This window comes from Monodelphis domestica, chromosome 1 (genome assembly GCF_027887165.1).
Source record: "Monodelphis domestica isolate mMonDom1 chromosome 1, mMonDom1.pri, whole genome shotgun sequence".
NCBI classification, from domain to species: domain Eukaryota; kingdom Metazoa; phylum Chordata; class Mammalia; order Didelphimorphia; family Didelphidae; genus Monodelphis; species Monodelphis domestica.
Window position 1 is genome coordinate 41,675,455 of NC_077227.1, and position 21,472 is coordinate 41,696,926.

The 21,472-nt window shown below is 40.2% G+C and overlaps 1 protein-coding gene across 9 annotated transcripts; it reads right to left on the bottom strand.

Annotated features, from left to right (window-relative positions):
- Positions 1–691: 691 nt before the first annotated feature.
- Positions 692–14,274, bottom strand: ZNF774 (zinc finger protein 774). 9 transcript variants are annotated; one of them, XM_007478076.2, is made up of 4 exons: positions 14,085–14,261; positions 5,497–5,619; positions 4,957–5,063; positions 692–2,802 (listed from the first exon to the last, which is right to left on the bottom strand). In XM_007478076.2, the coding sequence occupies exons 2-4, from the start codon at positions 5,601–5,603 to the stop codon at positions 1,559–1,561; spliced, it is 1,458 nt and encodes a 485-aa protein (XP_007478138.1). In that variant the 5' UTR covers positions 5,604–5,619; positions 14,085–14,261; the 3' UTR covers positions 692–1,558. The 9 variants fall into 9 exon arrangements, with proteins under 9 accessions (XP_007478138.1, XP_007478141.1, XP_007478139.1 ...); XM_007478079.3 differs by having other exon boundaries at positions 14,071–14,254; XM_007478077.3 differs by lacking the exon at positions 14,085–14,261 and adding an exon at positions 13,222–13,696.
- Positions 14,275–21,472: the final 7,198 nt, after the last annotated feature.

Genomic DNA, 21,472 nt, shown 5'->3' on the forward strand with positions numbered 1-21,472 from the left:
CAAGTGTAATATGGCAGTCAAAACTTAATGTCATCCGGGGCTGCACTGAGAAGCATCATGGCCAGAATGAGAAAATTCAGTTTTGCTGTACTCTGCCCTGCTCAGGCTACATCTGAAGTATGGTGTACAATTCCTCATTTTAAAGAAGACAATGACAAGCTGGAGCACACCTAGTGGAAGGTGACTAGGAGGGGGAGACCAGAGACCATACCAAACAAAGATGGACTGAAGGAACCAATATTTAGCCTGGAAAAGAGGAGACAGCAGGGTATAAACGCTGATTTCAAATGTTTTAAAGGGATGTCACAGAAAATAAATTAGTTTTCCTTAATCTCAGAGGTCAAAATTAGGGATAATTAGCAGAAGTTGCAGAAGGACAGATTTTGGCTTGACACAAGGAAAAGCTTCCTAATTAGAGTGGTCCCAAAGTGAAACTAACTACTTGGGGAGGTAGATTAGCCTTCACTGCAGGTTTTCAAGCAGAGGATGACCACTTTTTTCTGATGTTTTCAGGAGCAAATTTCCTCCTTGGATGATTCCAGTCAATTCTAACTCTGAGATTCCGTGAAGGAATCATGGAGTTGTCCCAAATCTTTGTTTCATCATCTATAAGAAGCACTTTCTTGCCAAAGAAAGATACCTAATGGAGTGGTGGTCAGAACCCAGTGGGGAAAAAAAAAAAGCATTCTTAAGACTTAAGGAATTTATTCCTATGAAATAGAGCAGAGGGACACAAAAATGCATAGAATCAGTGACTCAGGGTTATATAAGCACATAATTATTGGTGTAAGGGATAAAACTCCCAGCAGATTGAGGAATTGGCTCTTACTTCCCATTCTGTTGTCATGGAAATATTGAGTCCTGTTATCACTTAACCCTTTGATGATTTAAATTTTAAATAAAGAACTAAGGTTCTTTTCCCAGTGCCTTTGGTATGCTGAACCACAGTTTATATGCCTCAGAAAATGAGAACAGCAAACTACAATTAACTTGGGAATAGACTCTAGCCTTTAACAGTCCAATAAGGACCAGCTTTAGCTAAACTTTGTGAAGAGCTTCTCAAAGGCTTCCAGCCTGCACCAGGTCTTTTCAGCCCACTATGCTTCTTTTTTGTTGAAGCAAGGACAGAGCAGAGCAATGCCTGGAAAATACAAGGCAATACTCTTTTCCAGCTGTATACAAATTCTTCTCTTTGGATACACACTACATGTTTAAAGGTTATGTATGGGCCTAGACGATTAATAATTTACCTAGTCCACACCAACTTCATGGCTCTTTTGGTAAGTGCATACTAAGCTTCTAGAGTTTACAGCAGCAAGCATTTATTGTCTATGAACCACACACTGCGTATTAGCATCCAATCACTTCTGCCTGTCCACTCTGTGCAAAATAAGATATGAGGCATCATTAGAGAGTCATCCTCTCCAATAGGAGGAACAGACAGTCAGGGTAGGCTATGGAAAGATCCTCATGACTTGTTCCGGGATTTCTGTTTGGGGTGGCAGAAGTTATTTACTAGTGAGTTTACAGAGAATGGAGCAAGACTAAAGGGTATTACTTAAGTTAAATGGGTGTTTTGATGGGATAAAAGATGTGCTTTCTGCCGAAAGCTCTTCTCACACTTGGTGCACTGAAAAGGTTTTTCCCCTGTGTGTGTCCTCTGGTGTGTTATGAAGTGTGAACGCTGGTTAAAGCTTTTGCCACAGTCTGGGCATTTATAAGGTCTCTCCCCCAAGTGGATTCTCTGGTGCGTAATAAAATGGGAACTCTGATTGAAGCTCTTGCCACATTCCCCACATTTATAGGGCCTTTCACCTGTGTGGATCCGTTGGTGCTTAATGAGGGCAGAACTGTCAGTGAATCCTTTCCCACAATCATCACACTTATAAGGTCTCTCCCCAGTGTGTGTTCTCTGGTGGGTGACAAGGTGAGAACTCTGACTGAAACTTTTATCACATTCAGGACAGCTAAAGGGTCTCTCTCCTGAGTGAGTGCTCATGTGGGCTACAAAATGGGAACTGTCTCGGAAGCCCTTCCCACACTCAGGACATTTGTAAGGTCGCTCTCCCGTGTGGGTTCTTTGGTGTTTTACCAAATCTGAGCTCTGGCTAAACCTCTCCCCACAGTCATTACATGTATAGGGTTTCTCTCCGGTGTGGATCCTTTGATGGGTAATGAAATTTGAACTCCGACTGAAGCTTTTCTGACACTCGAGACATTTATAGGGCTTCTCTCCTGTGTGGGTTCTTTGGTGCATGATAAGGTGTGGCTTCCGACTGAAGGTCTTCCCACAGTCTGGGCACTCATAGGGTCTCTCGCCTGTGTGAGTCCTCTGATGCTTGATGAGAGTTGAGCTGTCACCAAAACTTTTTTCACACCCGTTACATTTGTAGGGCTTCTCTCCCGTGTGTGTTCGACGGTGGGTGACAAGGTCTGAGCTCTGTTTGAAGGCTTTCCCACATACAAGGCATTTATATGGCCTCTCTCCAGTATGGGTTCTCAGGTGTCTCATAAGATAAGAAGTCTGGTTAAAGCTTTTTCCACATTCAGCACACACATTGGGTTTCCCCCCTACATATCTCCCTAGGAGCTTATTTAAATGTCTCTCTTTTGAAAGAAGCTCCTTTTGACCCTCCCCTGTGAGAGGTCCATGTTGCCTTTCTAATACATGCTCCCTTTCCCATTTTCTCTCCCAATCAGGATTCTGAGTAATATCTTTTGGGGACTTTCCTAAAGATGGCCCAAATTGTTCTGTTGTGTCGGAAACTTCCTGGTTCAGCTTTTCCACCTGGTTCTCAAAGTCTGAAAAGTGAAAAGAGAGAATAGATAATCATCTATTTCCTTGCCACCAAGAAAGGAATCAGAGGGTTGCAGGAAGAAAGTTAAAAATGTTGTTTCTATGACATACATATCTTTGCACCAAATTCCAATAAAATTCATTTTAAAACAATAGAATGTGATCAGTTGAAAACTTCTTGATTTAAGATGGCCAGGTCATAACTTTGTTGGAAAGTAGTCAGACAAAATCAACTAAAAATTTAACTTGAGACATGCCTTTATTCCCATAAGAATACAAGGTATTCCAGGTTTAGTGAACAGAAGAAGAAATGCTACAAACTTATCAAAAAAAATCATCTGAAAATTTAATTATTTAAATTTCCTTCATACTTATTTTGTTTTGTGAGTTTTAATCTAAATTTTATTTTATTTTAAAAAAATTTTACCTTCTATCTTAGAATCAATACTAAGTATCAGTTCCAAGAGCTAGGCAACTGGGGTTAAGTGACTTGCCCAAGGTCACACAGCTAGGAAGTATCTGGGTCCACATTTGAACTCCAGATTTCCTGTCTCCAGGCTTGGCTCTCAGTCCACTGAAACATCTAGCTGCCTTGAATCATAAATTTTAAAGTTTAATTTGGGACAGTTACTAGATACATTTTCTCAGTGGATCCATATAGTGGGTCCTCTTTCTTGGCCACCATCACAGGATCCATCTCCAATAGATTTTTCCTTCTGGGTCAAAACCTCATTCTTTAGATGATCTTAAGGCTAGCACTACTAATAGTCATTTCAGTCACTGAGCAACAGCTGGTAAGTTTTTACAAATTCTGAATTCTGACAAGCAGTATATAGCACAGTACAGTAGATATTTTGAATTTCAGTTAGAAACACATGTTTTAAAAGTTTAAATAATTAACCTTTCAAATTTATTTCTGAATTTATTAAAGTTTAAAACTACACTGCCTTTTTTAAACCCTTACCTTCTATCTTAATATCAAATGTATGACAGATATGACATGAGCAATATGGAACTATATATTATATGAAAACACTGGTATAACCTATATCAGACTATATACTGCCTTGGGGAGAAGGGGGAAGGAGAGAGGGAGAGAATCTAAATTGTAAAATGTCAGAAAACAATAGTCAAAAATTGTTTCTAGGGAGCAGCTAGGTAACGCAGTAGATCGAGATGGCAGGTCCTGAGTTCAAATTTGACCTCAGACATTTCCTAGCTATGTGATCCTGGGTAGTATTGATTCTAAGACGGAAGGCAAGGTTTAAAAATATTGTTTCTGGGAGACAGAGCTGGATGGCTCAGCATACTGAGAGCCAAGCCTAGAAACAAGAGGTCCTAGGTTCAAATCTGGCCTCAGACACTTCCTAGCTGTGTGACCCTGGGCAAGTCACTTAACCCCCATTACCTAGCCCTTACCACTCTTCTGCCTTGGAGCCAATACACAGTATTGACTCTAAGATGGAAGGCAAGGTTTTAAATAAATAAAAAGATTGTTTTTGCATGTAATTAAAAACATTTGATACAATTTTAAAGAACCAAATAAATGTTTCTTAAAAATTCTAAGGCAGGAGTGGCAAGGATTTGTCAATGGGGGCTAAGAATCTGAGGCTAGATTTGGACACAAGGCCTCCTGACTCCAAGTCTGGTACTCTATCCCCTGTGCTACCTGGCTGTCCCCACACTAAGACTTTTTGGACTTCTGTATATGTTCTATTTGGGCAAAATCAGTCAAACTTGTTGCTATAAGGATTAGACTCATGATTCCATGGATATAAAAACCTCCTGGGTGACAAAATTCTTTCTACAGTTACATGTTGGTGCCTTCTCTGTGAGTCTTAGAGTTGCCTAGAATACTGAGAAGTGACTGCCCAGGGTCACAGAGACAATATGTGTCAAAGGAGCAACTAGAACCCGGGTCTTCTTGGCATTAAGCCTGGCTGACCATCTACTACTGCCTCTCGTGGACTGAAAAACAATGTAAAATGTTGACTGGCTGATTAAAAAACAGACTTTGCTCATTTAGATAATAAATCTATGGCTAGAAATAATTAAATTGGTGGTAATACAGCCAAGATGTCAGGTAAAGCTTTCTAAGTCCTTAATATGAATGAGTTAAGAGTCAGCTCTTCTCGCCTGGGCTTTTGCTCATTTCTCACCTGTGTGAGCTTCTCTCAGGATCTCCCCCTCCTCCAAGCTCTGGAGATCCAGGACCCATGGTTCTTCTTTCTGCTCAAGCTGAGAGATCACAGAGGGTCTGGAAATCCTAGTCATAAAAATGGGCATAAAAGATTGGTTCGTGCTGGTGACTGGTTATTTGCCCCAAATTCAGGTCTAAGAGGGTGGTGATGTTTATGGTTTCTCTGGGTTCAAATGAAGAAAGGACGTCTAGACTACTGTGATGAGCTAAAGAAGTTTCCATTTTTTTTCTTCTTGAGGAGTAGAATTTAGGTATGAGTGAAAATTCTAGCACTAAGATTCTATTTGTGCTCATGGAAGAGATAACATGAATGCCACCCCCAGGAAAGACTTCTGCCTGGGCACCAACTATTACGTTTGCTATCTTGGTTTTCGGTCCACAGAAGAGCTATGAAGATAAAAGTGTTGAAAGATAACAAATCACACAAAATCTGGGACCAGCATCCATAACATCTTTAGGATTTAATCTTTGATTCTAAAGGGAAAACAGAAATCCTTACCCATTGAGAGCCCATTCTTCTAAACCTGCTGGATGGCAACCCTGGAGAGGATTCTCTGGGCAGGGTCCAGACAACCCACTCCTCCCAGATGTCCCCAGCCACATCATCCAATGTCATCAATCCCTAAAATGAGAGATGAGCTTAGTATCTGCTACTTCCTGGATACCAACTCACAATCACCAACTAATAGGGCTACAGTTACCTTAAGAGATTACCTGGTCTGCCCCTCTCATTTGGAAGAAAAAGAAACTGAGGAAAAATGACTTGTTCAATATCCTGCAATAAACAAGCAATAATGCTGGGACCACAATTCAGGTTCCTAATGCCAAATCCAGGACCTTTTTTAGCTCACACATCTGGATGGCATGGTAGATGGAACACTGGGCTTGGAATCAGACAGTTCAAATGTGACCTCAAAGATTTATTGACTCTGTAATCCTGGGCAAGTCACTTCACCTGTCTGCCTCAGTTTCCTCACTTATAAAATAGGAATGATAATAATAGCACCTACTTCCCAGGGTTGTTGTGAGGATCAAGGGAGGTGATATTTGTAAAGTGTCCAGCACATAATTGGTACTACATAAATGTTAGATAATATATTTGTCAACATACTCTAAGTTTTCTGACATAATGCTACTCATGTCAAGAATCTGACAGTAGTAGCAGCAGCCCCACCTTTCACGGTACAGAGTCAAGCTATTAAGTTTTCTAACATTTATCCACTGAAGATATGACTTCAAGTTTTTCTAGCCTTAATCACTAGTGATTTTTCACCTTTACCCAGCACAGAAGTTGGACATTTGTTCATATGAATTCTATAAGGAACAAATCATGTTAGATGCTTTGGAGCAGGAACTGTCTTAATTTTCTTATTTGAATCTTTATTATTTAACACAGTACTTGACACATAGTAAAGGCTTAATAAATGACTTTCATTTGTTCATAGGGCATATCTTCATTTTAAGAACACTTTATTCTACCTCACTACATACTCATCCATAAGATAGGAAGACAAAGTTTTAACTGTATTACTACTATTTTGTCAGAGGGATTCTGGGTTTCTTCAGATAAGCTCTCTCAAAACATGTACCCAAAGGGTCAACGGTTTAGTATCATTCTGGAGGGTCAAATTTAGTGGCATTCCAAAGAAATCTTTCCAGAGAACCATTCTATTCTATAGCTTGGGATTTAATTCATTTTATACACTGGAGAAATGTTTTTTAAAAAGTGAAATTTAATGAAAAAATAAAATAAAATAATTCAATTAGGGACAAAACTCATCATGAGGAATAATCTAGAAGAGAAAGGGGGCAGCAAGATAGTTCAGTGGGTTGAGAACCAGGACTAAAGAAGTCTGGCTTCAGGTATTTCCTTACTGTATGACCTTGGGCAAATCTTAACTCTCATTTATTGCCTAGCCCTTACTGCTTTTCTGCCTTGGAATGAAAACACAATATTGATTTCAAGACAGAAAATACAAGTTTTTAAAAAGCATTTTAGGGAAAACAAAATGCTTTATAAGTATTTGCCAAATTATGAGGGAAACACAAAGGAGTATGAAGGTGTTCCCAGCTTTCTAAAAGGTTATATAAGACCATGGCTGATCACAAGGAGGCGGGGTGGTGCAGGAAATAGCACTATAGGAGTAAAGGGACCTGGGTGTGACCACAATCTCTATTTATTACCTTTAAGCAAATACTTTCCCTCTGACCTCTTTTTAAAAATGAGGGGGTTGTAGTAGATGGTCTAAAGTCTGTTTCAGTACTAGAGCTAGTATTCTACTCTCCTGCAGCTCTTTAAGTATACAGAAGTAGTCATTTCAATACATCCTTAAACTAATCATTTTTTTTCCTGGCCTAAATATTTTAGAGTAGGGGATTTTAACTTGGGGTCAAGGACCTCCCCCTGTCCCACAAGGGATCTGTAAATAGATTTTAGGGAGGTTCAGGAATTTGGATGAGAAAAAAAAATCTTTATTTCAATTCATCTAATTAGTTCCCTTTAATTCTACAAATTTTATTTTGATGCATTTAAAAGCAATATTCTGAGAAAGGGGCAATAGGTTTCACTGGACTGCCCAAGGAGTCCCAGGAACCACAAAAATAATGGGTATATTTCAAGATTCTGTCCTGTGTTTTTCCTCCTCCCCTATGCTTTTTTCTTGGTGATTTCATTAGCCCCCATGGACTTTTTCATTGTAGATGACTCTAGATATTTCCTGAGCTCCAGTCCTATCTACAATAGCTACCTGGCATCTTCCCCTAGTTGTCTGAGTCATCTTAAAGTCAAATGATCCAAACAGAACTCATTATCTTTCCCTCTAAACCCAACCTGCACCCAACTTTTGCCTATCAAGAGTATCTCTATTCTGTAAAAAAAAAATTCTTCTTTATTGTTAATCATAGAACATAAGAAATAATCAGAATATTTTACATAATTTACATAATTACAAAATATTTTACATAAAACTGTAAACCTCTGTTACATGCAGTTTTTTAAAATGTGTATTAAATTTAAGTAGTAACAAAATTCCTAATTGGTTCTGGATCCCCTTCTCAATTTGTTTAGTCAAAAATATTTTATTGCTGCCCCTTTTTTTAAAACATCTTTTTCACATTCACTTAGCTGACAGAGTCCCTTCTTTATAATCAATCAGCAAGAATTTACTAAGAGCCTAATAGGTGCCAGGCAATGTGCTAAGCACTTCTTGAACAAGTATAGTCAACAAAAACAAATTAATATCCTTGGCCACATGTGAAGACTTATGCATCATTACAAGTTCTACCTGCCCAAAGGGTACCAGGTTCTCCTACTTAAACTAGGTTTGAAACCCAGGAGTCATCTCCAGTTCTTCTCCCTCCTGCTAATCATACCCAATTGATTGCCAAATCTCACAGAATCTACTTCTCCAGTATTCTTCACAACCATCCTTATCTTTTTTACATCACAATTCTAATAAAAATTCTTATCATTTATGAGAATTCTTTCAACAGCCTCCTAATTAGATTTCTTGCACTCAGTTTCTTTCCTCTCAACCATCCTCTACCTTAGAAAAAGTTGTAATGACTAAACCACAGGTCTGACCAGTCACTCCTCCACTCAAGAAGCTCCAGTGGCTCCCTACTACCTTTAGGATAAAACACAAACTCCTCTGTTTGGCATGTAAAGTCCTCCACAAGCTGGTTCCATATATTACTCCCTATCACAAACCATACATATGCTCCTCCCTGCGCCTCAACTGACTTATTTGCTATTCCTCATGCATAATCCACTTCTTGCTTCTTTCCAAAACAGAAATTCATCATGAATTCCACATGCCTAAACGAGAACTCATTATCTTTACCTAAAGTCTCCCTTTTTTCTGAATTTCCCTTTTAGTGTTCAGAGTACCACTTTGTTCCTAGTTACCTAATTTGCAGATCCAGCTTGTTGCCAAAATCTGTTTTAACTTTCCCATCTCTTATTCTCTCCACTTAAACAGCCATCAAATTGGTATTGGTAGGCCTTTAGACCTCAAGCCTAGATCTTTGCAATAGGCTTCTGATTGACCTCCTGATCTCCAATCTTTCCCATTCTTTCTGTTTGCCTGTTTGTGTGTGTGCACTCATTCCTCTCACTCCAATCCCTTCTCTATTCAGCTGCCAATGATCTTCCTAAAGCACAATTTTGACTGAGTCACCCCACTATTTCCTAGAATCTGGTGGCTTCCTGTCATCTACAGACTCAAATAGAAAATGCTGCTTGTCATTCAAAGTCCTTCATAATGTGTCTCTTTTTTATCTCACTAGCCTTCTTCCACCTAGAACTTATCCAGCAATCCATCTGCATTCTTGCTGGTACACCACATTCTGTGCTTTTTCAATAGCTGCTTTTCCATTCGTGGAATATAATACTCCCTTAGAAGGCAACTTCTGGGCCTTCCTTTGAATCTCAGCTCAAATCTCACTTTCTGCTTGAGGGCTTTCCCAGTCCCTTTCCCATATATTCAGCATATATTTTTTTTGTAAACAGTTGCTTGCTTGTGGCCTGTTCTCTTTAGAATACGAGTTCCTTGAAGCAGAGACTATTTTTGCATTTATTCATATAGTACCTAGAGTACTTAGTATAGTGTCAGGCCCACAGTAAACACTTAATGCTTGTGGACTAAGAGCCTTGGCACATGCTGTCCCCTGATGGCTTAGAACCGTATGTGGCAAACCTATGGCACATATGCTAGAGGCAGCTACCCCCTTCCCCTTTCCTTGAGCACTTGAGGACATCACCCACCCCTCTGCCCAGAAGCCCAATGGGAGCATTTCCTCCCTCCTCTGTCTGAGGTAAGCCAGGAGGCTCAAATGCCATGTAAGGGTTGCAGTTTGGGTACTCAGTCTCCAAAAGGTTCACCATCACTGGCTTAGAATATCCTCTCTCCTGGAACAACCTCCAGGAAGTGATGCAGAGCGAAAGGAGCAGAACCAGGAAAACATTATACACAGAGACTGATACATTGTGGTACAATCGAAGGTGATGGACTTCTCCATTAGTATCAATGCAATTTCCCTGAACAATCTGCAGGGATCTAAAAAAAATACTACCCACAAGCAGAGGATAAACTGTGGGAGTAAAAACACCGATGAAAAGCAACTGCTTGACTACAGGGTTGGAGGAGATAAGACTGAGGAGAGACTCTAAATGAACACTATAATGCAAATTCCAACAACAGGGAAATGGGTTCGAAGCAAGGACACATGTGATAACCAGTGGAATCATGCGTCAGCTATGGGAGAGGGAAAGGTGGGGGGGGAGGGGAAGAAAAGAAAATGATCTTTGTTTCCAGTGAATAATGTATGAAAACGACCAAATAAATAAGGTTAAAAAAAAAAGAATATCCTCTCTCCTCCCCTCTACTTCTTAGAACCCTGGGCTTCTTTCAAAGCTCAGCTCAAGTACAACCTCTTCAGATTCCTCCAATGGCAAGTCACCCTCTCCACCTCACTACCCCCAAATACAGTGTATTTATTTTGTATGTAGCTTGCAGCTGTTTCTTTGTACCTATTTATATCCCTCTGTAGAATTCTGGTTCCTTAAGGGCAGAAAGTCTCATTTTTGTCTCTATATTGCCATCACCTGGTACATAGTAGGTGGGCACTCAAATGCTTCCAAATTGAAACTCTTCCTCTCCAACACACCAAGCATACAGGTTTCCCCTCGAAGCATCTTTTCTTTCATCTTTGCTATGGCTGTACTTCTGTTCTCCTCTGATTCCAGTCCTTGTTCCTAGATTTTAATCCTCAGTACCAGCTTGCCTTCAAAGGTGGCTATGGTTATTCTAACAAATTTATAATACTAAAATGTTATATATAATCTGTAGTCGCAGGGTTCACAGGCTTCCCTCCAGTTTCTAGGCCATACGTACAAATAAATTACCCCTTGTTCTTCTGGTGGGATGAACCATTTCAATAAATAAACTGTATTAAAAAGCATAAACCAATACCAATCTTTCTGGTATCAACTAACTGTACGTATAATACACAAATGCATAAAAATATATGTATGTGTTTTAAGATTATTACACAAAACCCAGACTGCATTGCTTGCCAGTTATAAGAAGGGGTGGAGGGAAAGGGGGGGAGACAATTTGGATCATAAAACTTCAGAGAATATTATTATCCAGAAGGGCTCTTCTCCCTTAAAAGGGTAGCGATCCCTGACATAAAACAAACACAAGAACAGGGAGTTAGAAAATCTTAGTTATAGTGCAGACTGCAGTAAGCTCACTAAATGAATGACCCTGGATAAGTTCCTTCACTTTCTAGACCTCAGTTGTCTCATGTACTTAAAATAAAAAATGAGGCAAGTGATACTCTGTGTATGCTCCACACCCCTCCCTCACTCTCCTATCATCTGCTCAATAAATAATTTGCCCATACCTCTTCTCTCCATGGGCCTTAGTCTCCCTTATATCAGGAGTCATTTGTATCCATGAATTCTGCTCTCCACCCTTGTGAGCTGAAATGTAAAGTCTATGTCACATCTATCTTGGCATCCCCAGTTCCTAGTAGTGTATCTTTCTCACAGTAGGTATTGAATAAGGTTTTGTTGAATTGAACTGATCTCTCCAGACCCTTCTCCCTGTGACATTCTATTATTTTAAGTACCCCTGTGTAAAGAGTGAATGGGAGACTGGTATTAATTGAAGCACAGAATGCAAAGCCCAAGGAGTATACAAATCTTTATCCTTAGACATATCCTTAGACATGTTTTGAATATTGAATCAGCTTTCCTTGACAAACTTTTCAATACAAAGATTTTGTAGTTCAGTGTACATGGCTGAAAGGATGAGAGAAAAGTTTAAAAATGGAGGTCGGTTTCCTGGGGCTGGAGCAAAAAGAAAATAATAGAGGTCATAGTTCTCTGGGAAGCAATGAGATATCATTTAAAATAGATGTCCAAAACAGAACTTATCTTTTCCCCTAAACCCTCTCTTCTTCTGTACATCATTTACTATTTCTGCTAAAGGTATAACTATCTTTTAGCCTCCCACTTTTCTAACCTGGGTTTTATCCTAGGTTCCTTCCTCATTCTCAGTCTCTCTTTCCTCACATATCTAATCAAATTTTCTTTTCTTATCTTTACATCCAAGCTCTTTCTTTCCATACACAGGGCTATCACCTTAGTGGTTTATTCTTTTTTAGATTATTGCAACAAAAATATCTGCCTTAAGTCTCTTACAACTGAAGGCCATGCAACACACTGCTTCTAAAATTATTTTCCTTAAGTCCAGATCTGACTACAACTCTTCATCGGAACAATTCCAGTGACCTATTGCTTCTAAGATAAAATATTAACTCCTCGGTTTAGCTTTTAAAGTCTTTCATCTAGCTGTCCTTAACCTAGCTATCTGCTCTCACAGGACATTAGTCTCCTTCCCACTCTCTGAGACCATAACTGGCCATGTCACACCTGACACTCCCTCTCCCAACTCTGACTCCAGTAGCCTTCTCATACACCTAAGAGGAGTGTTCTCCTTACCTCAATTTAATTCCTTTTCTTCTTTTAAGATGCAAATTAAGCACCATCTTCTTTTTAAAAAACCCTTACTTTCCATCTCAGAATCAATACTGTGTATTGGTTCCAAGGCAAAAGAGCTGTAAGGGTTAGACAGGGGTTAAGTGACTTGCCTAGGGTCATACAGCTAGGAAGTCTCTGAGGCCACATTTGAACCCAGGACCTCCCCACTCTTGGTCTGGCTCTCAATCCACTGAGCCATCTAGCTACACCCAGCACCATCTTCTTCATGAAGGTTTTTTTAATCACTCCCTGCCTCCAACTGCTAGTGCCCTCCCTCATACCCAAACTACCTTGTCTTTAACTCCTTGTCTATATTTGTGTTTATTAACTTTATATTTCTACAAAAGCTGCTAGGGCACACAGCAGAGAGAGCACTATATTTGGGAGTCAGGAAGCCCTAAATTAAAATCCTGCTTCAGTAGCAGCATGACTGCATAAATCTGTCTGCCTCAGTTTCCTCCTCTGTAAAATGAGAATAATAAGAGCATCTATTTCCCAGAATTGTGAAGATCAAACGAGATCATATACATAGGAGCTTTGCAAACCTTAAAGTGTTATATGAATGCTAGCTATTATTTTTATTAATGCTGTATATATTAATGCACGTACAATATTCCCCTCCCCCCCGTTAAAATGTGAGCTCCTTGCAAGTAGGAATCGTTTCATTCTCGGTACCTGTTCCTCAGCTCCTGGTACAGGGCCTGGCACACAGCAGGCGCTGAATAAATGCTTTCTGATTGAGTGAGAAGACCCCAGGCGGAACTCTGGGGCTCCCCAGACATGTGACCTTGGGGAAGACCCTTCTCGAGTCGGGGTGTCAGCTGTAAGATGGGGGCGGTACTGACCAGTCCCTGCCCTCAGAGCTCTGCACTGATGTCAGCTGCTCCCCTGCAGCCTCTGCCCAGACCACCCACCCACCTGCTTCTCCAAGTTTCCAGCGTGAGCCTCCAGCCCCCTCCCCATCGCTGCCCTTCCCAGGCCTTCGGTTATCCACTCACCGTCCCCCGGGCCGGCCCAGCCAGAGGACGGAATCTTAGCCAGGGGCCTGAGCCGGGGGCCGGAGCCGGGACAGTCCAGACGGCCACCACCCGGTTTGGGGCGAGCCCACACTGGACTTAGGGAAAGGGTCTGACGTAAAGCGCCCACCCCCGCTCTTCTGCCATTGGCTTCACTTCTAAGGAGCTCAAAGTTTCCTTTCTCCATTGGTCCGGATTGTTGTCAATGAGGCCTACGGGGTGGTCCCACAACGCAGAGGATGCTGGGAATTGTGGTCCCAGGAGAGCTCCTGGAAGGATTCTGGCTCCCAGCATGCTCTGTAATCATTACTAGGCCATTCCCCAGCCCCGCAGGGAATGACACGCACTATCCAGTCCCAGGGGAAACCCAAGGCGGGACGAGGGGAGGAGGTGTGGGGTCTGCCTTCACTCAGAGTCTACGCATGCGCAGGCACCCCCTTTTCGCCCCCTCTCCCTGCTTCCACCCCGAGGCCTTATTCTCCCTTAGTTCCTATCCCCATCCCCGTACCCGAATCCACTCACCACCCCCGGGGCAGGGGCAGGCCCGACCCGGGATGGAGAAGGAAGGGAAACTCCCCCGGAGCCGAGAAAGTCCTGGCCGCCCCGCCCGACTCAGGGGCAGGCCACTCTGGACCGAGAGTAGGAGTTGTACGCAGGCAATGGTGGCAGGGAGCATCCGCCCCTGCCCTCCGGCCATTGGCCAGTGGGTCTTCACGTCGAGAAACCTTCCCTTTCCACTGGCGGGACCAGCTGTCAAATGGGCACGGTTGCGGTGAGGCGCGGTTCCCTCTGGGAAATGTAGTCCCAGTAGTCAATAGTCAAACTAAGTGCCTACTGTGTACCAGGCGCTATGCTAAGCGCTGACAATGTAAACACGAAGACGAAAAAATGTCCCTGCCCTCAAGTAGTTTAGAATCTAATGAGGGAAGACAGCAAATAGAGGCGGGGAACAGTTGGGGGAGGGAAGGTCATGTCCCGACTGGAGCAGTCAGATAAGAAATGAGGAGAAAGGACTCAGAGCCAAATGTTTGTCTCTTCTTCACTTTGATAGATGAAGAAATTGAAGCATTCTGAAGGATAATGACTTGTGTAAAGTTACACAGAAAGTGGAATTGTAGGGATTTTGACTGGGGCGGGGAGGGGAGGGATTCGGGGAGAGTATTTAGACTCCAAATCCAGGGCTCTTCACACCCCACCAATAAGACTGTCAGGTTGCTTCCAGGGGCTGAAAGAGCTTACCTTTGTTGCAGAATATGTAGACTTCCTTGATGTCTCCTTAATTCTGAGACCCTAGAAGACCCTGCCTAATATTAATGATAGCTAGCATTCATAAAGGACTTTAAAGTTCAAGACGTTTTCAATATTAACGTTTGCAATACTATTTTATTTTATTCTCAAAACCAGGGAAGTGAGGGCTATTATTTTAGAGATGAGGAAACTGATGAAGCCAAACGTTAAGTAATTTGCCCAGGGTCACACAGTCAGAAAGTGTATGAGGTTTGAAATTAAGACTTCTTGACCTAACAGCCATTTTCAGTTGCCCCTGTGTAACTACTTTGCTTGCTGCACTGTGCTGGCACTACATAGCTAGGTTGTTGTGGAATATGAGCCCCCTGAGGACTAGGAAATTTTCTTGTGCTGTGAACATAATAAATATTTAATTAGTATTTGTTGAATTGAGTTTGCTGAATTGCCACAGACCCTACCTTCAAGGAATTGACAGTCTAGTTGAAGCAAATGAAAAGATGCCTAGAAAAATAACTATGATACAAAAAATAAGTACAGCAGGTTATCCTGGCAGAGTGCAACATGCCAGATGACTGGCTATGAGAAATCTGAGGAGGGGGACTAGGAAATCACTTTAACCTGGGAGGATTGAAAGAAGGTAGCATCCAGATTATTTCTTGAAGGAAGGAAGAGATTTAACAGACTACGTATGTAGGAATAAGGAGGGGGAGTCATGAACAAAAGAATGAAGATGGAAGACTTTAGTATAAGAGCAGGTGAAGGAAAGTACTGGTTTGACTGTCACATAGCCCAGGTAGACAGAGAATGATATAAACTTCAGCTGGAAAGATAGGTTGGAGTTAGTTTGTAGAAGGGCTTAAATGCCAGAGTCAAGAGTTTATACTTTGTTTGGAATTCAAATAGCAAACCACTGAAGCTTTCTTAATGGAGGAGTGATATAATTGTAAAGATGCATTAGGAAAAGTAGTCTGGCCCTAGTGGAGGAGAATAAATTGGAGAAGGGGAGATAAACCGGAGGCAAGAAGGCTGTTTCAGTGGTCTAGAAGAAATAAGGGTTGGAACTAGTGTGCTTACATGGGAAATGGAGACTGGAGGAAGGCAACAAAACATTATTAGGTTCCTTCTGACACTGATCTATGACCCTATGATTTTAACTTGGCAATTATTTGGATATATGGGGTGAAGAAGAAGGAAGAGTCAAAACCATGACTACAAACCTGTGGTACTGGGAAGATGGTGTTGCTATTAAAAAAAAAAGTAGAAAAGTTTAAGCTTTAAGGAAATGAGGATATGTTGAATTTGAGATCATTAGATTACATTAGAAATATGAGCATAGAGCCGAGGGGAGAGGTTGGGGGTAAAGATATACGAGTCATCATCTTAAAAAAGAACTTTGAAGCCTAGTCCAATTTGTTCTTACCCAGGTACACCCAGGAGCTCTCCTAGGTCCTTATTTGATTTCTTGGCCATGGACCTTCTGTTGCCGTCTCACATCCCAACATCCCACATTATGCCCTACTTTAGCCCTGCCTCCCCGGACCTTCCCACCCTGAACTACTACACTGAGAGAGCATGTGGAAAAGTTTTCTATGTGTCTCTTTGGAAGTGTAGACAGTTGCCAGGGATCATTTTCTAGTGAAATTAAGGAGGGCTTTTTAAGGCAATTGAGCCCAAGAAACAAATTATCTCTCCTTTTCTGACTCTCACAAAACATTCTGTACCTTTCCCACACTTTTAATACATTGTTTTTGCATGAAAGCTACTTTATGTATATGATACATTTGCAAAGTTACTATAGACTTCTGCTTGTGTCAGAACTCTCTCACTAGATTTTAAGTTTCATGAGAGTAGAAACTATGTTTTATTCACCTTTGTGTCTCTCCCAGTACCAAACAGCATTTTGCATGTGTAAACATTTAATAAAAAAATAAGTGAATAGATGTATCTGTTGGAAGATTTTCATAACATTAGTAATTGCAAAAAACTGGAAGTAACCAAAATGAACGGCAATAGGAGAATGATTGAATAAATTGTGATAGTTATGTAACAAGATACTGTTACAATAAACCCAACAAATTTGAAAGGCCCATTTTAAAAACAAAAAGTGAAAAAAAAACAGAATTCAGAGAAGGAAATAGATACACACTAACTATGGCCATGTAAAAAGACTAGTGGTTGAAAATGAATAGACCAAATGCTCCTGATGGAAGTTTAGAGGAACTGGCTGGGGAAAAAATGCTGATACCTTATACATTATATTATATTAAGTGGTAACCAGGTGGCCAAATGAGTAGGGTCCTGGGGCTAGAGCCAGGAAGACCTAAATTCAAATCTGGATTTTAGTCACTTAACCCTGTTTGCCTTTTCCTCATCTGTAAAGTAAGCTGAAGAAAGAACTAGCAAATCACTCTAGTATCTTCGTCAAGAAAACCTCAAATGGGGTCACAAAGAGTCACGCAAATTTAAATATAGATATATGGATAAAGTAATTATTTGTAATAATAGCTAGCATTTATAGAATGCTTTAAGATTGCAAAGTGCTTTACACTTATCCCATTTGATCATCAAAATGATCCTGAGTCTTTTTTTTTTTAAATTTGATTGATCATTCTATGCCAGCAATTCTCAACCTTTTTGGATTCGGGACCTTTTACCCTTTAAAAAATTATTGAAGACCTCCCCATAAGAGCTTTCTAAAAAATTGTAGATTATATCTATCAATATTTAACTTATTAGAATTTGAAATAGTATTATTATGAAAGTAGTTTTGATCTTTTGGACTCCTTCCTTAAAGCACAGTTCTAAACCTCCTAAATGTTGCAAAATTTTGAGTTGACTTATTTGTACCTCATAAAAAGAAATTTTGAGTGGTTCATTTGCATACAAAAAGGATAGTAGAGATAAGGAATTGACCACCAGAGCCTAGATTGCTCAGATACAGTTTCCCCCACAGTTGCATAGACCAACAGGATATCCTGAGTTACAAAAAAACAAACAAAAAAGAAAAGAAAAAGAAAAAAACAAACAATTGGGAAATCTAGAACCTCAAAATTATTTAGTGAATATTGGGCAAATACCACTGCCTGGTTATGGCTGGCAGAGATGAACAATTGAGAAATGTACTAAAGAGTCAATGTAAGCTACAGTGAGGTATCTCAAAGAGGGAAGATAGTTTTGAACCAGTAGGAGCTGTTAAAAGGAAAGGCAAAAACTCTATTCTCCTACCTCAAGTGATAAACCTCAAAGCTAAGGTGCAAAGAACATAACTGGAGAGAACTGCTAATCTTGGGCCAAAAATTTCTGCTCTTTCAGAAAAGGTACAGTAATACTCAGATGAGGATTAGAGTTGACACTTAAGCTGGAGGTGGTAGAAACCATAGATAGAGGAGGAAGTCCAGGGAATCAATGGTTTAAACTTTCCAGCAGAGATCCTGTACCCTATGAAGAGCAAGCCTAGATGAGCAACCCCTATGCTAGATAAGAACTGTACAACTAAAGAAAGGATACTGAGGCCCTGCAGTTCAGTAGTTATGAATTGCCTTGGCTACATGTGCCTTACAACCATTGTAATTTAATATGTGGCCACTAGCCTCACAGATAACGTGTATTTGTGGGCGAGTACATTCCAGTTTTAGGGTGGATGTTTTATAACTATTGGACTGACTATGCCATTTGAGCAAATGCCTTTGTAAGGACTGATTAATCTACAGGTTGATTATTAATAGTGAGTTGTATAATTAGAATTTTGTACCCCAGGACTCCATTTCCCAGAATCCCACTTTCGTCCTCACATATTGAAGATAAAGTTTCTGCAACCCTGCCTTCTCTTGCTCTTTTCCTGCTAAGGTGGTCGGGAAAACTTTACTCAGGCTTTTACTTTTGTCTTTTTATTTCCTCTACTTCAAGTGATTATTAGTAAATCTTATAAAATATGATACTTGTAGTTATTGGATATTAATTTAAATATTACAGAGTACACCAATAGGGGCTTATGGGCTATAATTTTAAAAGAGTATTTTCACAGTATTGACTCTGGAGCTCTGAAAATAATTGTCTCTCTGAGGACCCAAACTACAAATATAGAGGCAGGTTGGTGGGACATTCTGGAGGGGGTGCTACACATTGTCACTTTGAATGCTTGCCTGGGACTTGAGGACTCTTTTAGCCACATATGTGGAGTCTTAACTATATTTTGAAATTTCCAGTGAAAATTCTGGATAAGACAAAAATGAAACAAATAGTTATGATTCAGGGTCATTACTCTCAAGACTGAACCCAATCTTATGTTAGCTGAGTTTGGGGGGTGAAAGGTCATAAGTAATTATATTCATTCATTGGTATAATCATTGTGAATATTGTTCTTTTGCCCCTGCTTTATTCACTCTCCATTACTTCATACTGGTCTTTTCATGTTTCCCTGAATTCTTCATACTTGTCATTCCTTTCAACATAGTAATATTCCATTACATTTACTTTTATTTATTTATTTATTTTTAAAAACCCTTACCTTCCATCTTGGAATTAATACTGGGTATTGGTTCCAAGGCAGAAGAGTGGTAAGGGCTAGGCAATAGGGGTTAAGTGACTTGTTCAGGGTCACGCAGTTAAGAAGTATCTGAGGCTAGATTTGAACCTAAGACCTCCCATCTCTAGACCTGGCTCTCAATCCACTGAGCTACTCAGCTGCCCCCTCCATTACATTTATATGCCTAAATTTTTGTTGCCACATTACATTTATATGCCACAGTTGGGCACAGAGTTTGTTTCTAGCATTTTGCTATTATAAATAATGTTAATATGAATACTCTTATACATATGACTCCTTTCTTTTTATCATTAACCTATTCAGGCTGCCTAATCATGTGACTGCTGGGTTATAGGGGATAAATAATTTAGTATCTTTCTTGCATAATTCCATGTCATTTTCTAGAACAGTTAGATCAATTCACACTGCTATCAGTGGCCAATAAGGTTTCCAAAGAATAGATCTGATTACAGTCATGTCCCACTTGAACCGCACAGACTCAGGTGCAAACAAGCAAGTGAAAATGATTCCTGAACTACTAAGAAACTGTTTCTGTCACAAAGTCCATGTACTCCATCCTGTAAGAGAAAACACCGCTTATTGATTGAATGATATGTAAAATGAAGGTTGCAGATTTGTTTGTTTTGTTTCCCACTCCACCCTGCTAAATCTTTTAGAACAGATTCCAGTACTGAGATAGATGACCTGGGGGTAAACAAACTGATAGTTTTTCCAAATGTGGATGTGCTTCAAAAGAGAAACAAGAGAGCAAAGTCTATGAATTCATGCTCTAGAAAAGGTATTCTCTGCTCTCCCATATAATCAATCAGTAGAATGTTAGTTTCTTGAGGTTAGGAACAATTCTTGTTCATGGGTTTTGTTTGGACATTTTTTTTTTCAGGAGACCTATGAGTCATCAATTTGAGTAATTCTTAGAAAGACAGACTCATGCATTGGAGGCAGGCATGAGTTTGGCTTTCTAAGACTTATAATTTTGTCTCTGGTTTGAGCCTCACTTCTCACCCAGAGGTTGGTGGTCATAGCTAGGGATTAATTTTTTTCCCAGATGTAGAATGATTAAATATGATTTCTGAGTAATTGTTAGTGATTCAGGAAAGCTTGTGAAGAATTGTGGCCAAGTTTAGCTACACAAGAGATGATCATACTCTTTCTATTATACTTTTGATTTTGCAATTCAAAAGTATGTTATTTTCTGAAGCCTGTACTTAGAAATTCTTTTATTTGATTATAAGCTTTTTAAATTTAGGGATTCTTAATAAAAACAACAATAAATAACAATCCCTATCATTTATAGAGTACTTTAAGGTTTGCAAAGCACCTGACAAATTTTATCTAATTTTATTAAGTGAATTGGTTTTATTAAACAACCTAATATGTGCAGGACATTGAGGTAACTGCTAAGGATTCAAAGATAAAATGAAAAAGCAGTTCCTTCCCTCAAAGAGCTTATGTTGGATTGAGGGCAGAGTGGGAGAACAACAGATGCAGAGATAAGAAGTTACAGAATATATGCAACTGTAATGGGCACCTACCCAGAATATCTGAAATGACATCTTTCTACAGAGAGAATACTTAGGAGCTGCTTCTGGGAGATTCATGATAATGTGTGAGGAAAATGCCTTCGAGAGGCTGGAACACACATGAACATTTAGTAACTGGTTTGGTCAGTGAGGAGAAGGCTTATTGATTGACTGTGGAGACATTCAGAAAGGGCCATTACATTCAGTGATGATCATTTTGCTCCATTTTGTTCTTGAAAATCTTGGTGATTCCTTCTTTCAGGGTGTCTAGTGAAGGGAAAAGTCAAAGGGAGCCTTTGACCTTTGCTTTAAAAGGTCAGGATGGCATGGGCATCATATCCCCAAACTCAGGCAAGCTGTAAGCATGGAAATTCCTTTGTTCCCTTCTGTCCTTATGACTCCTAACCCAAGAAAATCTGATAACTTCTATAAGACCCTGAGAGAATTATCATCCTTGGGCCATCCTTTAGATTTGAGATGGACATAGAGTTGCACCTCCAGGCTATACCTGGATACCATCGGACTATATCTCAGATATCTACCTGTCCCCTAAACTATGAGGGTCACCCCTTAGGTCTCCAGGCAGACCCGGTCAG

Excerpts from the sequence above, each read along its gene's own strand:
- ZNF774 (XM_007478076.2), bottom strand. The coding sequence starts at position 5,603 with ATGATGTGGCTGGGGACATCTGGGAGGAGTGGGTTGTCTGGACCCTGC. Across the intron at positions 5,064-5,496 it reads GAAGAATGGGCTCTCAATGG|GATTTCCAGACCCTCTGTGA; the intron begins GTAAGGATTTCT and ends TTTTATGACTAG. Across the intron at positions 2,803-4,956 it reads CCTGAGAGAAGCTCACACAG|ACTTTGAGAACCAGGTGGAA; the intron begins GTGAGAAATGAG and ends TTCACTTTTCAG.